This window comes from Curcuma longa, chromosome 15 (genome assembly GCF_044706935.1).
Source record: "Curcuma longa cultivar G26 ecotype Majalengka, Jawa Barat chromosome 15, ITB_CL_G26_1.1, whole genome shotgun sequence".
NCBI lineage: Eukaryota > Viridiplantae > Streptophyta > Magnoliopsida > Zingiberales > Zingiberaceae > Curcuma > Curcuma longa.
This window is the reverse complement of record NC_133875.1, coordinates 6642625-6667339: the sequence shown is the minus strand read 5'-3', so window position 1 is coordinate 6667339 and position 24715 is coordinate 6642625. Positions and strand designations below refer to the sequence as shown.

The window sequence follows — 24715 nt, the reverse complement described above, 5'->3', positions numbered from 1 at the left end:
ATCCATCGTATCGCAACAGAACGAGTGTGGTCTGATCGTTTCACTAACTTAACTGGTTGAGAAATCTTCTGAATTATCTTTTTTTTTTTTAAAAGCTGTCAAACAGAAATCCATCAGCGACGGACGACTGAAACTTGACAAGTTGAACTAAATCCAACTCAATCCAAAGCAAATTGTGAATTAGACTATCAAAAAATAAAAAAAAAATTAAAAATTTTAAATTTAGATTATAATTTTTTAACTTAAATTATAATTTAGACAGATCAAACCTATAAATTCATTAAATTTTTTATTTTAATTTTAAAATTTTAAAATAAATAAATAAACTTTCTCAATCTGTGAATCAACTCAAGTCCACCACAGGTGAACCAATGCAGATCGCAGGCCTAAACAGGTCAATCCATCTAAATCAAACTTAAAATGGATTAATAAAATTTCACTCTAACTCATCTAAATTATTTAATAGGACAGATCAAACCATCGGACCCGACCTAAATTGACGGCTATAGTTTTTTACAATTAGCACATTATTATAACATTTATCTCAAAGACCAGAAGATTATTAAGAATAATATTTGGTATCCTGCATACGTCAGACATAACATTATTGAAATTGCAAATATCCGGATGTGAGAGCATGATATGCTTTTCGTTACCTGAGTCCAAACAATGGCAATTAGTATGAATGGGGAAGAATATGCTACGGCTCAACCTAATTCATAGAGCTAGATGTAATAATGCTATCTGTAAATTCCACAACAAACAAAAGGAAAAAGAATACAAAAAACTTCTAACAAGTTACATTTACAAATATATCTGCAAGACTCGTGCAATTGCTGGAAAGATCTGACTAGAGTTTCTATTTCATGGAGTATAAAAATGGTTTCAATGTGCAACCTCATGGGCCTCTGGTGTTGCTAAATTCTGGAGCTACATCTGAGGAACTTACAGGATCTTCTTCATCAGATCCGTGCTGACGGATTGACTGAAATCTTCTGGACGGAACTTTTTGATCGACTTCGACAGAGGAGAAATGATGGCGTACAGAGATCTGTTGGCTTGTGCTCTCGGTTGAGCCAGTGCCTGTGACGATAACTAGCAATACCACTTCTTCGTCCCTGGTATCTTCACACCAGAAATTCTGAGGTATTCCATCAACAAACTCTTCCTTGAGGAAGTATTCATCATGACGAACAGAAACTTCGGTTGTCTGTCCGGGTTTGATTATGCCAACTGCTGGTTGAACCTAAATATAAATGAAAATGAGAAATAATGAAAATGCAGCTAATGCTTCATGCAACATTTAAATTGATTCTGAAATGCCACAAATAAAACACAATATAACAGCATTGCAAAACTTACATTGTGCTAGACTTCCATACATAAAGAAATTACTCGGGCCCTAGTTTGTGGGAATCAAGACATTTAGGTTAAAAAACAAAAAAGAGTTGTCCGGTGCACAAAACTTCCGCCAATGTAAGGTCCGACATTTAGGTTATGCAATATAAATAAATGAAATACATAATGAAATAACTTACATAAACATAGACAGCATGATATGAAAATGTATTTTTCTTAACTAGAAACCCACCGAGGACTATTGAACCATAAAGTCAGAAAATATACCTCAAGCCAGAAAGGAAAGCCAAAGGAACACCTTGCACAGAGTTCTGATGAATTTTCAGCTCCTGCCTTGGATTGCCCTTGACAAATGATTTTGAAAACAGCTTTGTATTTGTTACACTTGTTTGAGATACCAAAAAAGGAAGTTTCTTGGTTTTGTATAATAATGTTATTTGTGCTGACAGTAATTTCTGGAACAGCACAAGATTCTTCAATAAAGGGTCTTATTTTGTCATTTGATGCAATTATCTGACCATACTCTTGCCTCCTTATCAACTCATCAGAATGCGAAATTTCCACACAGAATATGCATCTCACAGGCTTGTGATCACTTTCAGTGACATCCATACATGCTTCGTACCTAGTACATAAACATACAAATACATCAGTTAAACCATATTGCTTTCATTCCAGAAAAATTACTTCATCTTACATGGCTATTGATGAAACTACTGGACACTCTGAACAGCATTCAGCTACTGAAATTGAACGGCTATCACGGTACAATATCCTGTCACACCAAGCAGGAATACGCTTCTTCTCACCAGAATCATATCCTAAAAAATGTTGTGACACGGTAGCTTCAGTAACATTGTAAAAACGTTGTAGACATTCGAACAGCAGTATCTTTTTCAATCAAAAGTAACGAATAATAATAGTACATGGCTAAGAAACTATGAAGTATAACAAAGACAAAACTAAGCATAAGCTTCACAATCTTAGCAAAAAGTTTGCAAAATTAGCTATGACAAATGCATACCTGATAAACCTGGTTGGTTCCTTTCAAACTTGTATGTTGGGGGAAATTTTATTTGCCCTTCACGCATTCCTTGGAAGACTCTGCCTGCCTTCATTTCTGCTCGTAATTGATCCTTGTCTCTAAGCCAATCAAAGCACCTTTGAGAAACCATGTCTCTAGCTTCATCATAAGTGATGCTATGAAGCCGGTAATTGAAGTCACCAAGAAAAACCACCATATCAGCTTCAGACAATTCCGGTTTGCCATCATCAGATTGAGATCCCACAGCCTACCAGTCATAACGAGGTTTTATCAAAAAGCAACTAGATCGAACTCTAAAGAAAAGGTTGTTCAAAACAACTGGTTTTGAAATAATCAAATTACTGCATACATTCACTCCACGCAGTTGGACAGATGTAGGGCCCGCTGCAAAACAAACGAAATAAAAAATCATTACAATGGAGTTAAAAAGATTGTACATTTTATATCCATGCTAACAGACTATCTCCACTATGTCCATAGGGGTAAGAGTACCAAAACCTGAAGCTCCATGAGCCCCTGTGGTTGGCCGACTGAAAGACAAGTTTCGATAAACATGATTAAAGTCAGCATTTCTCCTGCTCACAGCTTCCAGATGTGCCGCAAAATGGCAATTCACAAAACATATGGACCGATCATAGACCCTCATCCTCAAACCTACAGCACCCTGTATGTAATCTTTAGACCATGACCCACTTTTCTATCATTTTGGTTAAAGCATCAAATAGTAATCAGAAACCAGATATATCCAATGATGATGAAAAGATCAAATGAGATTCATAAAAACACTGAGTCAGGATATAGTAAATATTAATACATAAATGATTCACAGAATATGAGATATCTCATTATATCTATCTCTACAAACTTTTCCAACATAGTTGCACAATATATTTGATTAAAACCTGACAAAATAAATGTACAAATAATACAATTTTGTAAAAGAAATTACTCTTATCATCCTTTTAGGTTCAGCTTGTTTGAACTTTTTGGATTGAATTTATGGTGTCAGCTACCAAGTTAGTAAAGATCATGGAATTCATTGTCAAAACATAGAATGGATTTGATATGCAGGTCTTTCAAATTAGAATACTTACAAGCAAGTATATCAATAAAATTCATTTATCGAACTAAATCAACACAAACAACACTAGATTATTTTCATTTACCACCTAATGAATAATAAATGCAAATACAAATTCATAACCACACTAGTTATGTCATCATTCTTAAAGCAATAAAATCAGAAATGTTGAAATGCCGTAACTGATTATAATGTTCATGCCGTAATAACTTTAGAAAAGCAAACATTGTCCAATCAAAAAACTACTTAACAGAAGCTTTTGCATTCGAGCAAAGGCCTTCCCACATATCTGAAGAAAATTTGGCAACTCTTTGATCTCTCTTCAAAATTAATTTCCCTGATGAACATAGTTGACCCTGTAATATTCAGTACTTTGTGAATTGCAGCACCATCTTGAACTGTGTAGGTTCCCTTTAAGAAAGGAATCTAATTTCTGAAAATCTATTCAACACACTCATCTAATTTTCATCTGTAACTTAATTTATCTAGTTTTAGAGAAAACAAACAATTTTTAGAAGTTTAACATATCCCATGGAACAGCTAACCAACACTCAATATGGATCCTTTCTCAGGTAAAATTCTGTACAAAGAGTCATAATGAGTTGCATGACTTTAGAGAGTACTGAGTAATATGTAAAAAGAAATGGCAGACAGCTCGTGTCTTTGTCATGTTCTATTATCTTATTTTAAATAAGTCACTAGGGATTATAATTACGAAAACTAATTCATACATTAGACACCTAATGTATTCTCCCAACATACACAACCTGCCTGTATATAATGCTTTTTATCTACGTTGAGTTTAAATAAAAAGAAATTACATGGTAAAAGAAGCGTTCAGTGCATAACCTTGTTACCAATAGCACGCCCAAATCCACAAGGTACGGCTGCCGCATCAACATCACCAATATATGGCCTAAGGCCCTTCCTAGCCCTAGAATATTGTAAAAAGAGATCAATGGAGTCACTAGTACAAACAAAATGTCTCATTTTACATAATTGAATTTGAACATATCGAATTAAAGAATTCCTAAGTAGCATAAAAGTATTGATGGAGTACGTACCATGCAGCAATGAGTAACCCTGCTAATTGCCTAGAGCCAACACGTTGAAAAGAAGATCCTTCATCTAAGGTTTTGCCAATTGCATTCAACCACCATTGGCCATTAGCACTCCCCTCCAGTCCTACCTAAGATCATTAGAGCAGTCACAAATTTAGAGACAGTATCATCAGTTTAGAAGTTAGCTGAAAATATATCCTTGGAAATTAGACAGATTCAGAAAAGTTAGCTGAAATAACTCTCTCAGCACCCAAGTTGAACTTAGCATACAGAGTTTTATAAACTTAACAGAAGGTTCTTCATACCTAGGATTTTACAGTAGTGCTCGCATTATATTTACAGCTATCACTACTACCAATCATTACCAAGTGACATGAAGAGTGAAAGCATCTCTGCAGCATAAATAACTAAGCACATATCTAAAGAGCTAATATTGTTACAGAAGATCATACTTATTCCTCACCAAATAAACTCAGAAAAAAAATAGAAATATGATTGTTTTCTCTGTACACAAGGTCATTAAATAAAAGGGACTGAATTTCTTAGAAATATATTGTCAGGAGTGATTCTCCAAAATTTCATCCAACTTATAAACGAGTTGATATGGACAAAAGTATGCTGAGTTACATAGTACTTCTACAGCTTCAAACAAAGAAAATATTTTACAATAAGATACTTTCCAAAATAGCATACATGTCTAAGCATCTACAGCCTGTACAAATTCATGTTTTATTGCATAAGGTTATGTCTTCTGTTCTTTTATACATGTATATTAGCACATGTAATCTAACAAGGGGCTAATGGAACTAAAAAACAACACAAAATTCCCAAGATAACACAAAATGCTAACAAGTGCTTCCCCAATTGATCCAAGAATGTAGTCAAAGTCTAGCAATATTCTTCTGTTCTTTCAAGATAACATTTATCTTGAAAGGTCTGAGTTGTTATCTGTTTTGCTGATATTCATCGATAGGAAAGACTGGACAACTGACTCTAGCCCAACAAGTATGTTGACTTAAATATAAATATATATGTCTATAGATAGCAAGCTTCAACACAACCTCCTACTCAGATCTTACTTATCCCAAATGCTCAAGTTATTAGGAAAGAGAATAGCTCTAACAAATAATATTACACAATGACAGTGCAGCAAACCTCCTTTTTTCACTTAACAGAAACTTTGAATACAGTTTAATAGTGGCGATTACAACACAATTAAATAAATACTATTAAGTGATGAATTGCAAGTGGTGATTACTATTTTGTTGTTTACAGTAGAAAGTGTCTCTAAGGATAGAAATTTGCTCAAATGTTATTCTAGGATGGATATGATAGGTTAGATTGGTTGACAACCTGTCCCCGGGGCAATGGTGCAACGGTAGGACATCCGGGTTGTAACTCAGGGACCCGCGGTTCGATCCCCAGCTACGGCGTATTTGCAGGAATTTTCCTCCAAATGGGTAACGCAATCAAAGGATGCTAGGCATCTGGATTGGCCGCCGTATGCGCTTCCCGATTTACCCTGGTGGTTGGTGGGAAACTTCCGTGGGACCGGGCCGACCACCCCCAGAGATGTGGCTACTGGGATTATCATTTTTTTTTTTAAGATGTTAGAAAATATTCAATATTTGCTTTATATTCTCAGCACTCCCCATCTTTTGTGGATGAGCAAACTAGAGTGATCTGGCTCAAACCATGAACTAACCCTTCAGGTTATAACTGTGTCAGTAGCAGAATTCACAGAGGACAATCTGCTTAAATTTGATTGGATGACCAACTATTCAAAAGATTAAGAAAATAGGAAAGAGATTGATTTCACCATTACATTCATAACACAATAATTATGTAAGGCAGAAAAAGGTAAAAATCTTGCATAGTCAAAACTGATGGAATAATACTTTACCTTCCCTTTGCGTTTAATAATATTGTAAGAAAGGAGGTCAGACTCAAAAAAACCTGGATTCTGTGAGAAAATAATAGAAAAAACAGGGGATAAATATCTTACAGTCTCTTTAGCAGCAGCCATTGCAAGGAATCCAGCCCCCATTTCCACCTCTTGCAATCCAACAACAACTAATCCAACCTCTGATGCTGCACTACCAATCCAGGAAATAAGTGAATTAGGAGAGGCTCTTCCTTGACCAACATTCCAAGTTCCAACCAAGATCTTAATATTGTCCAATTTCATGTAAGATTGCTCCTTATTTGCCAACTCTGTTCGCAATAAATCATCAAGAGGTCCAGGACATCTGATATTCCACCCACGGATGCCACCTTGATGTGCCAATGAATACATATATGAACCTCCTAACACCATTTTTATGACTGCACTGCTATGTGCAATCCATTCTCCAAGCAGATTCCCATCAAGATCCAGAACTTGAACTTTGCCGCTGACATAACCCACCCACACCCTTGGTCCATATGTACAAATTGATTTAACAGAAGAAGAGTGATGTCGATATTCTTGCACCCGGTTGCCATTTCCATCCCACTGGACTACCGAACCATTTGTGCATCCAGTCCAGATCATTCCATCCATTGATACAGCTATGGCTTCTGTTCTAGGCTGATCTTCTATAATAAGTGTTCCTTTAACAGCAACTCTGCGAACAGCATCAGCTGCGCCTATCAGGGCATTACGAGAACGTTGGAGAAAACTAACTGAACCCTGTGACTTCTCCTTCTTTGATGATGAAACAGACTTTGTCTTGATTCCATCTTCAACATTCAGATCTTGCAGAGATGGTAGATCAAGCCTAGTCTCTCCCTGTCCATCAATACCAAACACTTTCAATAGATCCCTTGAGCGGGAATCCCTGCAAGGTAAACAATTACCATCAGAAAACAAGGGAAGCTGGTAAATTAATCATGAAGCAATTGATAGGAGTTAGTTAGCATACCACAATACAAAGGTTTGACTACCAGCACTCCACACTTTAGACCTACAATTGTCTGATTCCATATATTTTACATCAACAGCAGGTAAGATGCAAACACCATTCACAGTAAATTTGCTCCTTAGATCAATGTAAGACCTCTCAATTAGTAACGTAGCCATATGTCGTTCTTCTACAGTAAGAGAAAGGGCCTTCTCAATGGCATGCCATGGCCATACCTTCAAAACTCCACCCTCAGAACCTGACCATATTTCACCTAGAGTTGAAAAATACATATAATATGTTACTTAATGCGAGCACCCAAAAACATTCAGGTATTAATTTCACTAAAATCAATGAAGAGTAGTATTCCAACGCGAACCATTTTGGAGGATGAAGCATTAGAATAGTGAGAAATCATCGATGTAATTCTAATGACTCCAAGAGTGAATAACACCAATTAATACATGGCTATTAGCTCAGAAATTTATATCTCTTGGAAGCAAGCTTTGAAAAATCGTTCTATGTTGGCAGCATGAGCAGAATGAGTTATTGACTAAAAAAAGATAGATTCTTATAATTTTATAAATTATATTGAATTAAATTTAGTTATGTTCATGATTATAATTGATTTAAATTTTAGGAGAAACGGAAAATAACCTTTTCACAACTTTACATTTACAGATCTTTTTCTGTCTTGACCACGAACGCATTTGATCCTTTTTAACCAAATGAAAGCAGGGCACATTGTACAGATAAACATGGGATGGAAGGAAAGTACCATAAGATGTGATAACCATGGATAGAACTGGAGATCGATGGTGTGCCTGCCATGAAAGACGCTCTCTGAATGGAGGGCAACCACCACAACCACTAGTACTGCCCACAGCGGACGAAGAAGAGCCGCGATCATCCGAAGAGGCATCGGCAGTGATGGGTAGTTCCATATTCCAAGCCCTGATCTTTCCATCCTTGTGACCACTCCATATCAAGCCATTAGCAGCATCGACCGCCAAGCACAGCGTCGGCGACGCGCGGCACGACTCGTTAAATGGCGCGCTCTTCTCATCGCCTTTCCTTACCATGACGCCGGGCCCCCAGTTCTCGAAAACCTCCTTGAGGTTCCACACCCGTAGGCCGGACTCTTGGCCGGCCCAGAGCTGTGACCCAGCGCAGGCAATGGTGCGGAGGAAGGACCCGGCCTGGGTTTCTCGCAGCGGATGGGGGCGCACCTCGAGCGCTGGAGGGCGTCCGGGGTGCACTGCGGCGCGGATCGGCACGCGGAATATGCCGACGCCGCCGCCGCTGCCCATCAACTCGGGCACCGCGCCGGGGGCTACTCCGAACTCGACCATGGCGCGCTCTAGGGTTAGGGTTTCGTCGCCTTCGGAGCCGGCGCGGTGGTGGTCGAGGGAGAAGGGGTTGCCGAAGGATCCGCCAAGATTGGCGGGTAGGCATTGGGAGGAGGCTGAGGGAGGGGGAAACCGAGCTTCCTCGAGGGAGGAGGAGTGGCGGTGGGGTTTGTCGTGGCAGGAGGAGGAAGGGGCGTGGTCATCGGCGGGGAAGGAGGGGCGGCGGGTGGTCGGATCGCCGCCGTCGAGGCTCTGCTTGCGGATGGCGTTGCGGCGAGCGGCGCTGGCTAGGACGACGTCGCGGCTGAGGGGCTGACTGTAGGAGATGCCTTTGCGGGTAGAGGGACGGGCCACCCGGTCGCCGGTGGCGTCCTCCTCCTTCCTCTCCTCCATGGGGAGGCCGACGAGTAGCAGAAGGAGGGATGGAGATGGCTTGAGGGAAGGAAACGTGGAGGAATGCGAGGAGGAGGAGGATGATGATGATGATGGAGGTCAAAGGAGAAGAGGGGGAGGGCGGAGAGGGAGGCGACATCCGCGCGGGGGATTACGGTCGTCCCACTCTGCCCCAACGGGCAGAATATGAAAAATGTATGCGGGACGGGATCAGTAAGTGCGGGGAATTTCATATGCGCCACCCGGCCTAGTCACACTCATCCCTCTTTGAATTTCCATTCAAATTTAGTATACTCTTAACGGAGAAAAATTATTTATAAAAAATCTCTTTTTTATTGGAATTATTAAAATAATATTTTGTTTATTATTACAATAGAATTTATTTTTATTTTTAATAATATTATAAATTTAAAATTTTAAAAAGTAGAGAATCAAAGGGAAGTCATGTGTGATTATGGCGGATTTATATCATTTGAAAATTTAAAATTTTAATATTTTTTGAATAAAATATTTTTTAAATATTAAAAAATCAAAAATTTATTAATATTTATTAGTAAGTATTATTATCTTAAATTTTGTAACGAGTTTATGATAAATTTCATGAAGTCTTTACAATTTTAAAAATTCACTACTTTTAATATATGAGATCCACTTGCATAAATATATATTAAGAAGACATTTATATTGGCACCCGCGGTTCAATTCAGCTACAGCGTATTTGCATAAATATATATTAAGGAGACCTTTATAAATATATTAATTTTCATTTTTTTATCTATAATTATATTAATTTTGATTTGAAGATATTTAAGAGTTTTCTAAATCTATTAGTCAGTTTTAATGAAATGGTTTATAGACCTAGAGAGAAAGAAAGGTCTTTTAGAAATATAATATGTGATTTGGGTATTATGAAAGTTAGATGTGTAATTTAGATAATACCAAAATTTAATTTGCTTATATGATTAAGTAAAATATCATTTTAGTTAACATATATACTATTTGTTCTCTACCATAATCCTCCATCCTCGACATATGCATTGCATGTGACTTCCAAAAGTGCCCAACATAAAGGAGTAAAAGTGAAAAAATTATTTTTAAATTTGAAATTATAATTTCATGATGGACAATATAATTTTGAAATTAGTTATGAGGTAAAATTTTGATGATGCATTATTAGATTCATGGCATCACTATAATTTTTATGCATACAAGCATATAAATCATGATTTTATAGTGTGTGTGTCATGCTCAAATTCTTGGATAAAGTCTGTTACTTGACTATCGCTTATACTTTTAAATTTATCAATAGATGAATCAAGAAGAAGGTCATATTCTAACATTGGTAAAGTCGATATAAAATTGCAAGGGTTTGTAAATGTCTGGATACCTAAATTAAAACAATAATTTTATAGGGTGTAAATTGATTTTAAAATAAGCTTGAAAATCCATTTTATAGGGCGTGAAAGAAAATATTTTCTTACTCCTAGTTAAGTCAAAAAGGGCTTCCCACCTTTTTTTTCTCCTTTTATTAGGCATTTTGGAGGGCACGTGCAGTGCATGTGACCGGGAGAAAAAGGGATTAGGGATAAAAGATGGAGGATAAGAAAAATAATTAAAATTATCAATATTTTTTAAATCATTAAAATATGACCTTCTTTTATAATATATTATATTTAAACAATAAAATAAAATTATAATAATTAAAAATAACTGTATTTCAACAATAATAATTTTAATTAAAATTGCTTGGTATTGTAGTAATTTTATTCCAAACTAATACAACAATAATAACTTTATTTTGATAAATATTAAAGTTATTTTAATTAATTTTAAAGTAATTTGAACAAAATTAAGTAGAGAGTTATATATTATAAAATAATTTTGATCAAAATTATTATAATATTATTCAAATAAATAAATATTTTTAAAAATATACTTTTTAAATATTTTTTTAATATAGAATTTTGTTTTGATGATAATTAACACCACGTAGCACATAAAAGAGATCCTAGAAAATGTGAAAGCTATCAATGTTCTCGTTCTACCCATTAATTAACCCAGCCCTATTGTCGTGGAAATGAAGGTAAATTAATGGGCCCCAATAGTTCATCGCTTTTGTCTGCAGGGGGACCCAATTAAGAGGCCCACGTTTTGGGCTTTTCTTTATCTTTTTTGTACGAAAGAAATAATTAAATTAAATTTCTCGGATTAGAAATCGAGAATGTCCTCTCTTCCTTTTTCCTCCTTTCGTCGTTTGCCGTCGCTCGTCCCCCAGCTTCATCATTTCCTTCCCCTCTCTCACGTTCTCTGCTTCTTGTTCTTCTTCCTCTTCCTCCTCCTCATTCTTCTTCTTCTTCTTGCAATGGAAGGCGTAGGAGACGACGCTGGTGAGGCAATGAGGTAATTTTTTCCCCCAGAAAACAATCAAAAGGTGTTTTTTTTTTTAATTTTTGCTGTCTGTGTTTGTAATTGGGAATGCCGCTATCGATCGATTCTTGTGGAAAATTTGTTTCTTGATTAATCCAGATCTCTGGCCGATCGTGGCGCCGTCCGAATCGCTCGATGCTAAACTGGTGGAACGGGGGAAGAAATTATTATCCCTCTTCGAAGATTCATCCTTTGATGCTGATTTTGGGGATGGAGTGGTGTTGCTTAATCGCGGATAACACGAAAATTTGATTATTTTTTTAGGAATGTGGTAGAATTTTCAGAGTTGTTTCCCCCGATCTACCCACCCTTCATATAGGATCTTTGGATTGGGATTTCTCCTCCTGCTTGCGGATTTCTTGTGAAGAAAATGTGTTCAGATGAACCACGGTTTTTTATCTGATCGCAGAACTTTCCAAGGAGCCTCCAAAAGACAAAAAAAGTCTTATTTACCGAGAGATCTTCTCCTGGAATACACCCTTACATCATCTGCACCTTTATTCAATTAAAATTCCGTTGTCTGCATGTAAGCATGATTAAGCAGATCCTTAACCGGCTCCCTCGAAAGCCATCAAAGTCTGATGGTCGGGATTCAGTTGGTGGCGCTGCTTCAGTGCCATCATCTTCTTCTTCAAGTAGTGCTAGGAGTGGAGATCTACAAACAAGTAGGATCACTCATTTGAACAGTCAGGTTTCTGGATCGCCTCCTGAATTGAATAATCTAATGCATCCTTCAACTGTTAATTCAAAGATGAATGGAAATTATATACCCCCAGTCTATGAAGCATTACCGAGCTTTAAAGATGTTTCTAACGCTGAGAAACAGAGCTTACTAGTGAGAAAATTGGACCTTTGCTGTGTGGTTTTTGATTTTACTGACCCAACAAAAAATCTGAAGGAGAAAGACGTAAAGCAACAGACTCTACTAGAGCTTGTTGATTATGTAGTTTCTGCAAGCGGGAAGTTTCCTGAGACTGTGATGCAAGAGATTACAAAGATGGTGTCCATCAACTTGTTCAGGACCTTAACTTCCCCACCTCGAGAGAACATGATTCTAGAAAAAGTTGATGGAGATGAGGAAGAACCTGTGATGAACCATGCATGGCCGCACTTGCAAATCATCTATGAATTCTTTCTACGATTTGTTGCTTCTCCAGAGACTGATGCTAAGTTGGCAAAGAGGTATATAGACCATTCCTTTGTTCTCAAGCTGCTTGATCTTTTTGATTCTGAAGACCCAAGAGAGAGGGAGTATCTAAAGACCATACTTCATCGTATATATGGGAAATTTATGGTGCACCGCCCATTTATTAGGAAGGCTATTAACAACATCTTTTATCGATTTATCTTTGAGACAGAAAAGCACAATGGAATTGCTGAGCTGTTGGAGATTTTAGGAAGTATTGTCAGTGGCTTTGCTTTGCCACTAAAGGAAGAGCATAAGTTGTTTCTTGTACGTGCATTAATCCCACTTCACAAACCACGATGCATGCCTATGTATCATCAGCAGCTGTCATATTGCATAACTCAATTCATTGAAAAGGATTGCAAACTTGCAGATACTGTCATACATGGGTTGTTAAAATACTGGCCTCTTACAAATAGTTCGAAAGAAGTAATGTTCCTAGGGGAGTTAGAAGAAGTCCTAGAAGCCACTCAGCCTGCAGATTTTCAGAGATGTATGGTTCCACTGTTTCAGCGGATTGCTCGCTGCTTGAGTAGTTCTCACTTTCAGGTAAAATTCCTCTCAACCTTCAGTTTTAATTCCACTTTATGCTCTACGGGACCTCGTGCTTCGTTCCATATTTTTCTTGGGATGTCTTTTCTTCTTCCATGTTAATGGTAATTTGAATGATTTGGCCATTGTTCTATTGAAACCTCAATCCCCATATTTAGCTTTTCGACATAATTGTATTTCTTATTGTAGCATACATCATAGTGTCAACTGAGGTGGTGGTTGTGTCAGCTTACGTGTTACTTTGGGTATGGAATAATATCTTTGAATATATATTATAGTGGTCATTCTTGTCTTTTGTCTATTGATTAGTCAAGATAAACTGGAGCATGTTTAAAGTTAATATCTGCGTCTTTAAATCAACTCTCACTATGCATTAGAATGATTTTTTATGATCTTATTGCTAGATACATAGAGAAGAAATTTTATGTCAGATAATTTTACTTATTTGATATCATTTAGATTCATTCTATTTGTTGAAGGCTTAAATTGATTTATACTTTTTGTTAAGCCTGTATGTAGTCTATAGGGGGTTCCAAAGGTTGAATTTGCTTAATCGTGTCATGAGTTTCATGAAAGAGATTCGGGAAGTGATTTCAATCAATTCCTTGCCACCTATAGTGAGTAATGTTAAGTGAATGAATTGTTGCAAATTTCTTCTTTAGTTTTCATTTGTACAAAGCAACATTATCATATTTATTGACACTTGCTGGCTCACATCAATGATCCATGATGAGTGGTTGATGCCATAACCCTAGCTAGCATGAAACGACTGAGATGATATCAGTAAGGTAGGCAGTGTGAATGCAGATTTGAAGGTTTATAAAGCCTTCTTAGGGTATGGGAAAGTGACTTTTGGGAGGATTGAGGAGAGTGAAGTTTCTAAGCTTAGGGGAGAGAAAATCCATAACAATAACTTCCAATTGGATAGACCCACCACAACTTCACTAAGTATTCAATTGGCTCCACACCATGACCCCTTTCATAGATTTTCCCTAGTTGGCCCTACACATGGCATGCTCCAACAAATGTCTAAACTCATCTATTAAGTTGACCCTTAACAATCAATATGATAGGTATGGTGAAGAGCAGGCCACGGAATGTTAAAGGGATAACAAGTGTTTGAGCTCAAATCACCTGGCCTCAAATCTTAAAAGGGATAACAAGTGTTTAGATTTACAGTTCAGTTTAGTGTTTTGGTTTGAATCAAATAATGGACACTCCTAGCAGTATGCATATCTTTTTTATCGCAATCATATAATCATTAGACACTCCTAATTTCTCTAAACCTCAGTACAATAGTTGTCTTGCTTATCAAGCATATTATGGTCCCTGAATTGTTAGTTGAGTTTTTTTTTTTTTTAAATTTCAGCTGGAAACTCTTTGGTTTTTAGTTGAGTTGGTCATTGGCTTATGATTAGATTTGGATCATTTTTGTTCCTATGCTCTTATGCAGGTGGCCGAAAGAGCATTGTTCCTTTGGAATAATGATCATATTGAAACCTTGATCAAACAGAATAGCAAGGTTATACTACCTGACATTTTTCCTGCATTGGAGAGAAACTCAAAGAGTCACTGGAACCCAGCCGTGCAGAGCTTGACAATAAACGTTTGCAAGATTTTCTCCGACCACGATCCTCAGCTGGTTGCAGAGTGTTTGAAGAAATTCCAGGAAGATGAAGCTCGACACAAAGAAATAATATCCAAACGCGAAGTAGCATGGAAGCGTCTTGAAGACATTGCTGCTTCTAAAGCCAGCAGCGCGGCATAGTTATTCCACATGGCATGGTGTGTCTCATTCAGTTTCTTCTCGTTGTTACATCTTGATGTAGTAGCTCAGCATCCGTGATCAAGTGAAGAGATTATGGGTCATGATGTGGTTGTTGATGGCCATTTCCTCATCCTCTGTTTCTGGATTGAGGGTGAGCATGAATTGCACCCATCAGACATTTCCAGTAGAGTGCATGGGGGGAAACTCACACAACTGTTATTCCACAAATACCACAAACTAGCTAGATTTAATCCTTTTTGGTTGACAATATAAAGTGTGTTGGTAGTGAAGTTTGCACCTTACTTGACCCACTTAATGTTTTCTCTCAGTATGTTATTCCTTGTGTTTAGTTTTTTTGATTGAATAAACCTTTATTACTGTTATTTAGAAAGAAAAAAGATCTGATCAGTGCTTTGTATGTTGACATGCTGCTCTGTCTATTTTTTGTCAAACTTTTTGCGAGTGTTTGGTTGGGGGTTATCGTTGATAACCTTCGTTATCTGTCTAAGATTATCAATGTTTGATTTAGATTATCAACGATTCTCAAGTAATGCAGTATTACCGTCACAAACGTCAACAAATGAGTTATAAATTCGAAATGTAATTACTTTGACAGTTTAAGATTTTCTGTGATTTTGAAAATTAATAAAAAAAAATTCATAATTATCTTTCGATTTTAAAATTGAGTTAATTGAAATGTCATTTACTTGAAAATCTATTTAGCAAACCAAATATCCTCTTTTCTAAAGGTGTTGGCATAACAAAACTCGTATATGCAATGACTTCTCTAACTTATTCTTCGCTTGCCATAACAAGATGGCCGCAATCGAATAGCTTTGCGTTTATTTGTCGGTCTCTTTGACATACATATTCTACCTATGCCTAGATTATTTGAGAGGGCTTAGTGTATCCCATAGGGGTCAAATGTTGTATCCATACTTCTAATGATATGTCTCGTGAGTTATATCCACTTGAGCAAATAAGGAGGGAGGAAATTGCTTCTCGTCTATTCTTTCACGACCCAATGGCAACTCATCGATGACTTTTGGATTCAATGTGTCAATCACTTACAACCTCGTCGGAAACATAATTGAATTGGAACTTACAAACATCATGGATTGTCAAATTTAGCAAATGCTTTTTTATACATGGTTAGTTATAGTGGCTTTAAATCTTGTTGTGACTAAACCACCACTCTCCCTTCGACAAATCAAGTATTCTACTTCAAGGTTGGACTTAGGTTTTGATCTTTTTGTGATCCTTTGCTAGTTAATGTACTTGCACCCACACAATACAATGCTCAACATTCTTGTATAAAAGGAGTATGGCAAGGGGGCATTGAAAATTCTTATAGGTGTTTTTATCTTGTGCTCCCATCTCTAAATATAACTTATTTGTTAGGGACTTACGAATAGGAGAATGTCTTATATATCAAATTGAGAAGTTTCTTGAGACTTGGAGAGCACATAGACCTTTCCAAGCCATGGATTGCCAAATAATTATGTTTGAGCTTGCATCTAAATAGTTAGGATTGTCTTTCTGTTATTAATGCATTGGGATAGGGTTTAAGATATCCTAAAACAACAAGAGAAAAATATTGGTGAAAACATGATAATTGTAGCATGTTAGTGTGGGTGACTTTCATGTTGCCATTGTCATCTTCATCATTTGTCCTAACTACTTAGCATCGGCAATATCGAATCATGCTTTGATATGTAATGGCAAGGAAGGTAAGTAGTGAAGCATGCATAGCGTCTCTTTTCCCTTAAAATCACTTCAGCCTAAAACAAACACAAACAAATTCATTACCTGTCTTCTTAGCATTGCCACTGCTGCTTCAGAGCACCATTCTTCTGCTCACAAGTGCAATGGCCATGGGCAACTCACAGGCAATGTTGTTGATCACAGATCAATCAAGTGGTGCTACTCACTCGATGACAACGATGACACAGTTGAGGAAGATAGATCAAGGGGCATTTCAGTAGTTATTCGCCCATCTTCTTTCCCTTCAATGAAGTAACGCCCATCTACTGGATTCATAGCAAGCAATCTTAACAGGAACGCACACCACCTTGATACGCAGAGAAAGCAAATTAAGGTTTCGAAAATGGTCATAGGTTGATCAACCACTGTACTCGAATGCTTGGGGAGGCTGAGGCTCGTCGTCTACTGCCATCGCTGAAGAACCTGATACCTGTTGCCCGGTTGAAGTTGCTCCAGTTCCTGCTGCATTGGGTGGCGCCGTCATTGGTGTGTCAGAAAGGGCGAGTACCTCCACTTCGGATGGCTGCAAATCCTTCAAAAGCACAAATCCGGAGGGTGCTAACTTGATGGGAACATATCGGGTTCCCTCAAGGAATCTGATGTGTTTCTCTTGGGCAGGGACAACCCTCGCTGGATTCGTCAAAATCCCGTAAGACAGTTCAGGCTCCACTTTCTTTTCCAAAGCAGTATCCACCTGAAAAGGAAAAACACAAATTTGATCAGCTTATACTTGTTCTTCCTCTTGGAAGAATCAGAAACTAGCTTATTTGATTCCAAAAGACAGGGAACTCAAAAGATCCCATAAATTTAAACTCGTGGTAGACAATTGTTCTGAAAGAGATTCCCAACAAAAGAAGTCAACTGTTTCAGAAACTGAACTGCCTTCTAATGTAGACTATTTTTCGTGATTTGATCTGAATACAAAAAGCATAAACCTATGGGAATTTATTCAACAAAAAACCAAGAAGCTTTGTATTAAAGTTTTAAAATTGATAATAAATTTTGAAGGGTTCCAACAGAATGAGGCTTTATTTTGTTGTATTAACAACATAAAGACAGACACTACCATTCTAATAATATGCTTAGAATAACTGAAAAATGATCACAGACATTACCTGCATTGCATCAGCATCTTTCCCAATAGATTTACCAGACTTAGTAGAAACTGAAGGACTTGATGCATCGTCACTTGAAAGCTTCTCCAGAGTGCCTTTATGTTCGGCATCTTTTTTCACTCTTGATTTTACTTTAGCTGCTGTTGACAGAACAGCAGTAGGAATCTTGACTGCAGAAATTGAGGTAGGAGGTGTGGTTGAGCGAGGGTACTCAAAAAGGGAAGGCTTTGCATTTGATAAGAACTCAAATTGTGGAACTTTCAGATCATAGTTAAGTCCAATAAAGGCAGTCGGAGAGAAAGCGAGGCTGATGAAGTAGAGAAGGGGATACCAATACCAAAACTGGCTAAAAACTGCAAGCCCAACAACAGCTGTGATTTTGTCATGCTTTGTTTTAGACAGCAGTCTAATGGTTACATTCCTACCACCAGCATCAAGAATTCCAGAAGCCAATATTGCACCCATCTTGCTCATCGTATCTTCATGCTTATCTAGAATTATTTTCTCTAATTGCCGCCTACAAATATCAAGAAGATATACAACATATAGAAAGGAAATTATCATCAGCTTTATCACAAGCCTAAATTAGAATGTCAACCAGTACCTGAATGTTCCAACACGAGAGTCACAGGATTCATTGGTTTGGATCATAACCATGGCCATAGCTATGAGGGCTCCTTGGCGGACAAAATCCACGACATCGGATGTTAGAGGCTCAAGCAATGAAATGGCCTCACTCAAACCAGTACCAGCACAGGAAATGCCCACTGCTAGAGCCGCACCATAACGAACATGAGGATTGTAAGACTCGGACAGCAAGGAAACAATTCTGGGGGTCTGCATCATCCGAAAAGTACTGTAAAAACTAATACAATAAGGTAAAAACAACTGATTTGGGGAATATTGACTCAGGTTGGCTGAAATTACTATAAGCACAGGGGTTGCTATAACCACCGATGGGTAATAAATGAGGGTGAAGGAGAAGACCACGACAGGAGATAAGTTTGCAACACAGCATCATAATTAAATTGGATGAGCGAGGACTAATATCTTCATATTCAAGATTTATTAAGACTTAGGGCATCCATATAGACAAATTCAAAATAACTTACCTGTTCGGGTTCAGAGTACAAGACAAATCCAAGGGCTAGAACAGCTGTCCTTCGGACATCATCGCTTACATCTGAGACAGCAAAATGAAGCAACTGATGGATGGCCTTGTTGTTTGCTGTTCCCCTATAGGCTAAAGCCAAAGCATACATGCCACCATAACGAAGTATAGGATCTTGATCTCTTGTCATTTGCTCAATTAAAAAATCCGCCTCCTCTTCCCTTCCATAAACTGTCAAAGCAATTCCAAGAGATAAGCCCCTGTAAAGAAGAATACAGATCAATATATGGCTTCTTAATTAGTGGATGTAATTAAAAAAGGATTTCTAGTTTAAGACTCAAGAACATAAAGATGACATATCTTAGAAGAATTAAGATTCAAAAAAAAAAAATGGAGTGTAGAGGGTACCAAAAAGAAATAGATGAACTAGTCAGACATTCCATATCAGTCCATTTAGGAAAATACAAAAACCATACTTACCGAATGATTTTTTCATGTTGTGTATCATGTGCATATGCAAGCATTTCACTAGCCTTCTCACTTGCAGTCCCAACCATGAGCAACCCCATACTAATGCCAGCAGCTTCACCAGCCACAGCACTATCTGTATAGAGCACATTTTTGACATCTTCATATATTTCCTCATCTCCTGTTCCTAAAGCTGCCAATCCAAGACCTAAGCAAGCTCCATGCTGGATAACCTGTAAAATATATATCAACATATCAAATGAGACCAGGTTAATAAGTTTGATGCTTGCATGAGTGAAATTCGAATTCAGTGTTTGGGGAGTTTTACAAATAAAAGGCACCTCGGCATTAGTATTCTGTAGGCTTTCACGAAGAAATTGCTTGATGCCTTCTCCATGGTTAGCATGAATCAATCCCAACGCATAAAGTGCCCCACCTTCAGAATAAGGACTACCACCACCAACAGCACCACTTTGAGGTAAATATGGTGCCATCAGGGACCTTCCTTGCTGAAGATGACCTCTGTGGATAACCCCTAGTCCAGCGGTAGCACTGAACTTGGCCCAGTTTGTTGCTCTGCTAAGCCATTCCTGCCAACAGTGAATCAAGAAAATTGAAACTTAAATTAAATGCAGAAACATATAGACAAATTCTACTGGAATTTTCTTTAATCAAACAACATGACAATTGAAAAAGATAGATCAAGGAGAAGAAACCAAGGAATTTCTATGGCATACACTAATATATACTCATACCAGATTTTCTCTAAGAAAAGTGTCGACGGTTGTTCCAGCATGCATTATTGCATTGGCACATATTGTTGCACTGTGGCACACACTATTTCTCATTTCCACTGACTGCTTTATTGTCTTAAGAATCAAAAGGTCAGACCTATGATAAAGACACAAGAATATTAATTTGCATGTGAATGTCATAGTAAAATACATATGAATAAAGATAATGACTTGCCAGCCAATTACGAAAGATGTTATGTGTTACCTATTCTGACTATATAAGAACTGTAGAGTCAACTGAATTGATGTTTCTCCAGATAAAATCCCTTTTATCTTCATATGCCTCTCATTCTGTGTAGTGACCACTTCAGTGGTATTTTCTGCAATCTCATTAGCAGCATGAGATTCTTCAGATATGTGAACATCCTCTGCATCAACACTGGCATTCCCGTTCTGTGAATTTGGAGTTGATGATACTTGATCAGGGTTCACATGTTCAATTGCTTGAGATGTGAAGCCTGATAACTGATTGACAACCTTTAATAGGAAGGCTTGATGCTCATTTTCCACAAGATTGAAAGCTATCTGAAATGCAAGAAGTGCATCCTCCTACACAGGAAAATAAATCAAAATGACAGAATTGCCAGTAAGCACAAAAAGAAAAATATAACTAAATACCTTGTTCCCAGATAGCAACCTGTCTAAAATGGTTGCAACAGTTTTGGGTTCATTCAAAAACATGAGACATTGGCAAATGCTTAAATAATCAGGAGAATCCAGCCTCTGATATATTTTGACAAGTAGACGAAGAACCTGGAATGTTAAAACACAAGCAATTAGATAACTTGTCACATGTCAACTTAAGCAATGCATTCTCACCCAATATGAAAAACGGATCTCAATTTTTATTGTACAATAAATCAGAGTTAGTGTTCAGGCCACACACACACACAAAGATTTCCCTAACAGAATTATGAACTCCAAGTATTTTTCTTGTGCAAATGAATGAAAAAAGGCACATGCATCCATGTTGAAGCACAGGCCACATATTTGTTGCAGTGAGGATGTCAGCCTAGTTCATGCCACCATGCAGGTTAAACATTACACTCAATGATAAAAGATGTTAGCATATTTTATAACTAACCAATCTATCAAAATTACACACCAGAAACTGTCGTGCATGTTTTCTACACTACCCAAATATGAACTCAATCCAAGTAGATTGAACAAGCTTCCAATTATATTTTCACACTGGAAACAATATCATAAAATTTTCTACAAGATTTTCATTTCACAATCCAAGAAAAGGACCAATAAGAAACATTATGGATCAGAACATGCTCCTAGGATGCTATAAATTCATTAAAAACAACCATATTAAATGTAGTTAAGTTCATATGTACTGTGTGACTATAATGTTAATGCAAGTTCCTACAAATCTCCTCCACTAAAATTATCCCTGTATCAAGCCAAGTACTTGTAAATGCACACAGAAAAAGATTGCACAATTTTTTAAAATTTCTTGATCAAACATAAACATGTCTTACAATATAAAATATACTTTTCTAGATCTACCAGAATCACAAGGATTAAATCATACCATCATCACATGGGTGGTTTCTCAGAATTATAAATTATTTCAATTGCATGGAATTTCCGTTGTAGTCCTGCATATGAACTCTTTTTTTTTTAAATGGTTTCAATAAGACATATCATCATGAGAATATCTCCCATACGAGCTCACAATTTTCCCTTTCTCTTAATATAAGATGACTTAGCACCTTCACTATGAAGATCTGGTGATTATTGAATAACCAATATCGCCAACAAGCTTTTTTGAGGAAAAGATAGCACATACACTTAAGTAAACAGGTTAAAAATTAGGAAAACGCCAAATGTTGATGAAGCAGCCATGTTTGTTAGTTTATATCTGTACATAAATATCCGTATACTATTACTATCATCGCCAATCTGTGTTTGTCCCACCTATATGAGGCTGGCTATATGCCCCCATTAAACTCAATGCAACATCACTGATAAAATCTGCACATGTTTTGTTGCTTTGAATCTGCATATACTTAATTGTATACTACCTTTTCTGAAAATTCATAGCAATAAAACTGTATATTTTTTTATTATCATAGATAAAAGAATTTATCCCTAGATTGAGCTCAATGCAAGACTACATTAACATCACCAATGATATTCAGATGTATCAGATAACTTTTATATTACATTTATAAATTTCTTTGATCTCCCTCGACCACTTACCCCTTCAACTCTATCAATGCCAACTCATCTAATTATAGAATCTATTAACATTTTTTGACCGTCCATACCATCTCAATCCATTTTATTCTCATCTTATCATCTATTAGTGCTACACAAGGTTACTCCGCGGAATGCCATTTTTTATTTTTATTTTCTACACAAAAAATGCAACAGATTCAATACTCAGCACAAATATAGCATCAGATTCAACCTAGATATGCTATTACAGATACATGAATAAGCTTATTGGAAAGTTAACTGACAAGGATAGCATTACCTCACACCGGTATTCTCTGTGATTGACAAATGAATGGGAAAGTGTTATGCAATATGAAAGTGCACCATGAATATTGTCACTTCGACTAATTGCTTCTTCGAGCTTATCTAATCTCCTACATTCAATGGACATCCCCATGGCTTGCTGGTATTTACCATCTGAAATGCACCTGAATCAACAAAATATGTTGATACTTTCATAGACAGTAATAAATAGATATTGAAAACCAAAATTTCTTAACATACTTGTCCAGCAGTCTTTCTACTATTGCCTCCAACCTTGGATCCATTTGTGACTCACCTTCATTTGTTTTTGTTGCTTTAGACTTAAGAGTGGCATATTCATCTAGTGCTTTGGCTAAAAAAACAACAAAATGAATCAGAACAGACAACAATTGGAAGAGAAAAATGCAATCGAATCAATTGGCTAGAGTCGCATACCTAATAGAGTATGAGCATAATCAGAGCCTTCTGATACATCAAATAGGGGTCCAGCACCGAGAGCGTAAGACAATGAGTCATTAAACTCTCCGAGATAGTAGAAGACCTGGCCAGTAGAACCAAATAAGAACATCTAATATCGGAAACGAAATGGCAATTCAAAGTCAAGTAGCAACAAATACTTGATACAAAAATTTAATTTGTCAAAAAGAAAAAGAAAGCAAAGCATCACCTTAGATACCACCAATGCAGCAAGTTGCCTTTGATCAAACTCCTCGTCTTCATATAAACTTTCACTGTAAAATATGAGACTGAGTGATACTGTCGGAAACATAAGCACGAAAGAAACGAAACCATGTTATGGAATTATTTCTGGACAACTATCCTTGACGTCGCATAACGATAACCCACTTCCAAGCTCAAATACGATTCATAAGCATGTTCTCATCTTAGAAAACACATTAAAACCAAAGTCCAAACTTCAACCCATTGTCATACAAACAAAACTCATATTTTTGAAAACCCTCATAGCACTTTTCCCGATCACACCCTCCTATGACTTTCTAAAGATTCACAAAATTCAAGGTACCCAAATTCAAAAAACAAAGAAAGGAGAAACCTTGACGGAAACACCAAATCTGCAAGCCATACAAAAGCGCTAACCCAAACGAGGAAAAGAGCAAATCAAGAATAAAAGGCAGAATGAGAGAAAAATTAGAGCGAAGGGTTTCACATGGTGGGGACGCTGGTGGAGATCTCGGGCCAGAAAAGGTGGACGAGGGAGTTGAGCTTGTCGAGGGCGTGAAGCTTCAGCTCCGGGTGCGGTTCGTGAAGCATCGCGATAACGCCGCTCGCGGAGCTCACAATCGCCATCTCCAGATTATTTCAATCGCTAGTCGCCGCGGGGACGCCGGTTCCGTCGTCGATCGCCGGCGGAAGGGAGACGAATTCCTTTTACTTGGAGACTCGGCAACCTAAAAACGAGAGCTGTTCATTTGCTCTCAATAAGATGCCAAAATATTCCGCCATTTTGCGGTTCCGCCTTAACTAACTTTCGGTATTACCCAAATCAGACTCTGGAAATTCCAACATAGCATACTCATTTCCCATTTTGCCCCTCGTCATTCTTTCATGAACGTCCAAACCAAAAGTTAAATCCAAATCACTTTGTATGTGTACGTGTATGTGTGTTTTCGTGGAACAATATTTTTTTTCATCCTGATTAACTGTAATTTTTTGATTTATCTTTTTATATATAATTATGAAATCGACCATGTAGGATTGTTGGGAATGATAAATTTCACTTTTTTATAAAAAAAGAAAAAGTGTATATGTGTATTTTCTTCGAGAAAAAGTGATATATGTCGAAATCAAAATCGGCGTACGGCATGATGGTTCATCTTTTTCATTAAAAGGTGAATAGAAAAAAATC

The 24715-nt window shown here is 37.2% G+C and overlaps 3 protein-coding genes across 3 annotated transcripts; 1 reads left to right on the top strand and 2 right to left on the bottom strand.

Annotated features, from left to right (window-relative positions):
• Positions 1–898: 898 nt before the first annotated feature.
• LOC141846019 (type I inositol polyphosphate 5-phosphatase 13-like) lies at positions 899–9170 on the bottom strand. The gene is made up of 11 exons (XM_074734001.1): positions 8207–9170; positions 7450–7702; positions 6552–7365; positions 4550–4674; positions 4335–4419; positions 2903–3068; positions 2754–2788; positions 2384–2651; positions 2057–2180; positions 1627–1984; positions 899–1246 (listed from the first exon to the last, which is right to left on the bottom strand). Exons 1-11 carry the CDS (start codon positions 9168–9170, stop codon positions 899–901), a joined length of 3540 nt encoding a protein of 1179 aa, XP_074590102.1.
• Positions 9171–11437: 2267 nt separating this feature from the next.
• Positions 11438–15522, top strand: LOC141846020 (serine/threonine protein phosphatase 2A 57 kDa regulatory subunit B' theta isoform-like). The gene is made up of 3 exons (XM_074734002.1): positions 11438–11570; positions 11697–13332; positions 14789–15522. Exons 2-3 carry the CDS (start codon positions 12130–12132, stop codon positions 15101–15103), a joined length of 1518 nt encoding a protein of 505 aa, XP_074590103.1. The 5' UTR covers positions 11438–11570; positions 11697–12129; the 3' UTR covers positions 15104–15522.
• Positions 15523–16796: 1274 nt separating this feature from the next.
• On the bottom strand, positions 16797–24241 carry LOC141846240 (26S proteasome non-ATPase regulatory subunit 1 homolog B-like). The gene is made up of 14 exons (XM_074734246.1): positions 24017–24241; positions 23516–23579; positions 23284–23389; positions 23089–23200; positions 22844–23012; positions 20974–21108; positions 20561–20904; positions 20317–20452; positions 19903–20151; positions 19574–19794; positions 19095–19353; positions 18587–18819; positions 17983–18499; positions 16797–17561 (listed from the first exon to the last, which is right to left on the bottom strand). The coding sequence occupies exons 1-14, from the start codon at positions 24154–24156 to the stop codon at positions 17226–17228; spliced, it is 3021 nt and encodes a 1006-aa protein (XP_074590347.1). The 5' UTR covers positions 24157–24241; the 3' UTR covers positions 16797–17225.
• Between the last annotated feature and the right edge of the window lie 474 nt (positions 24242–24715).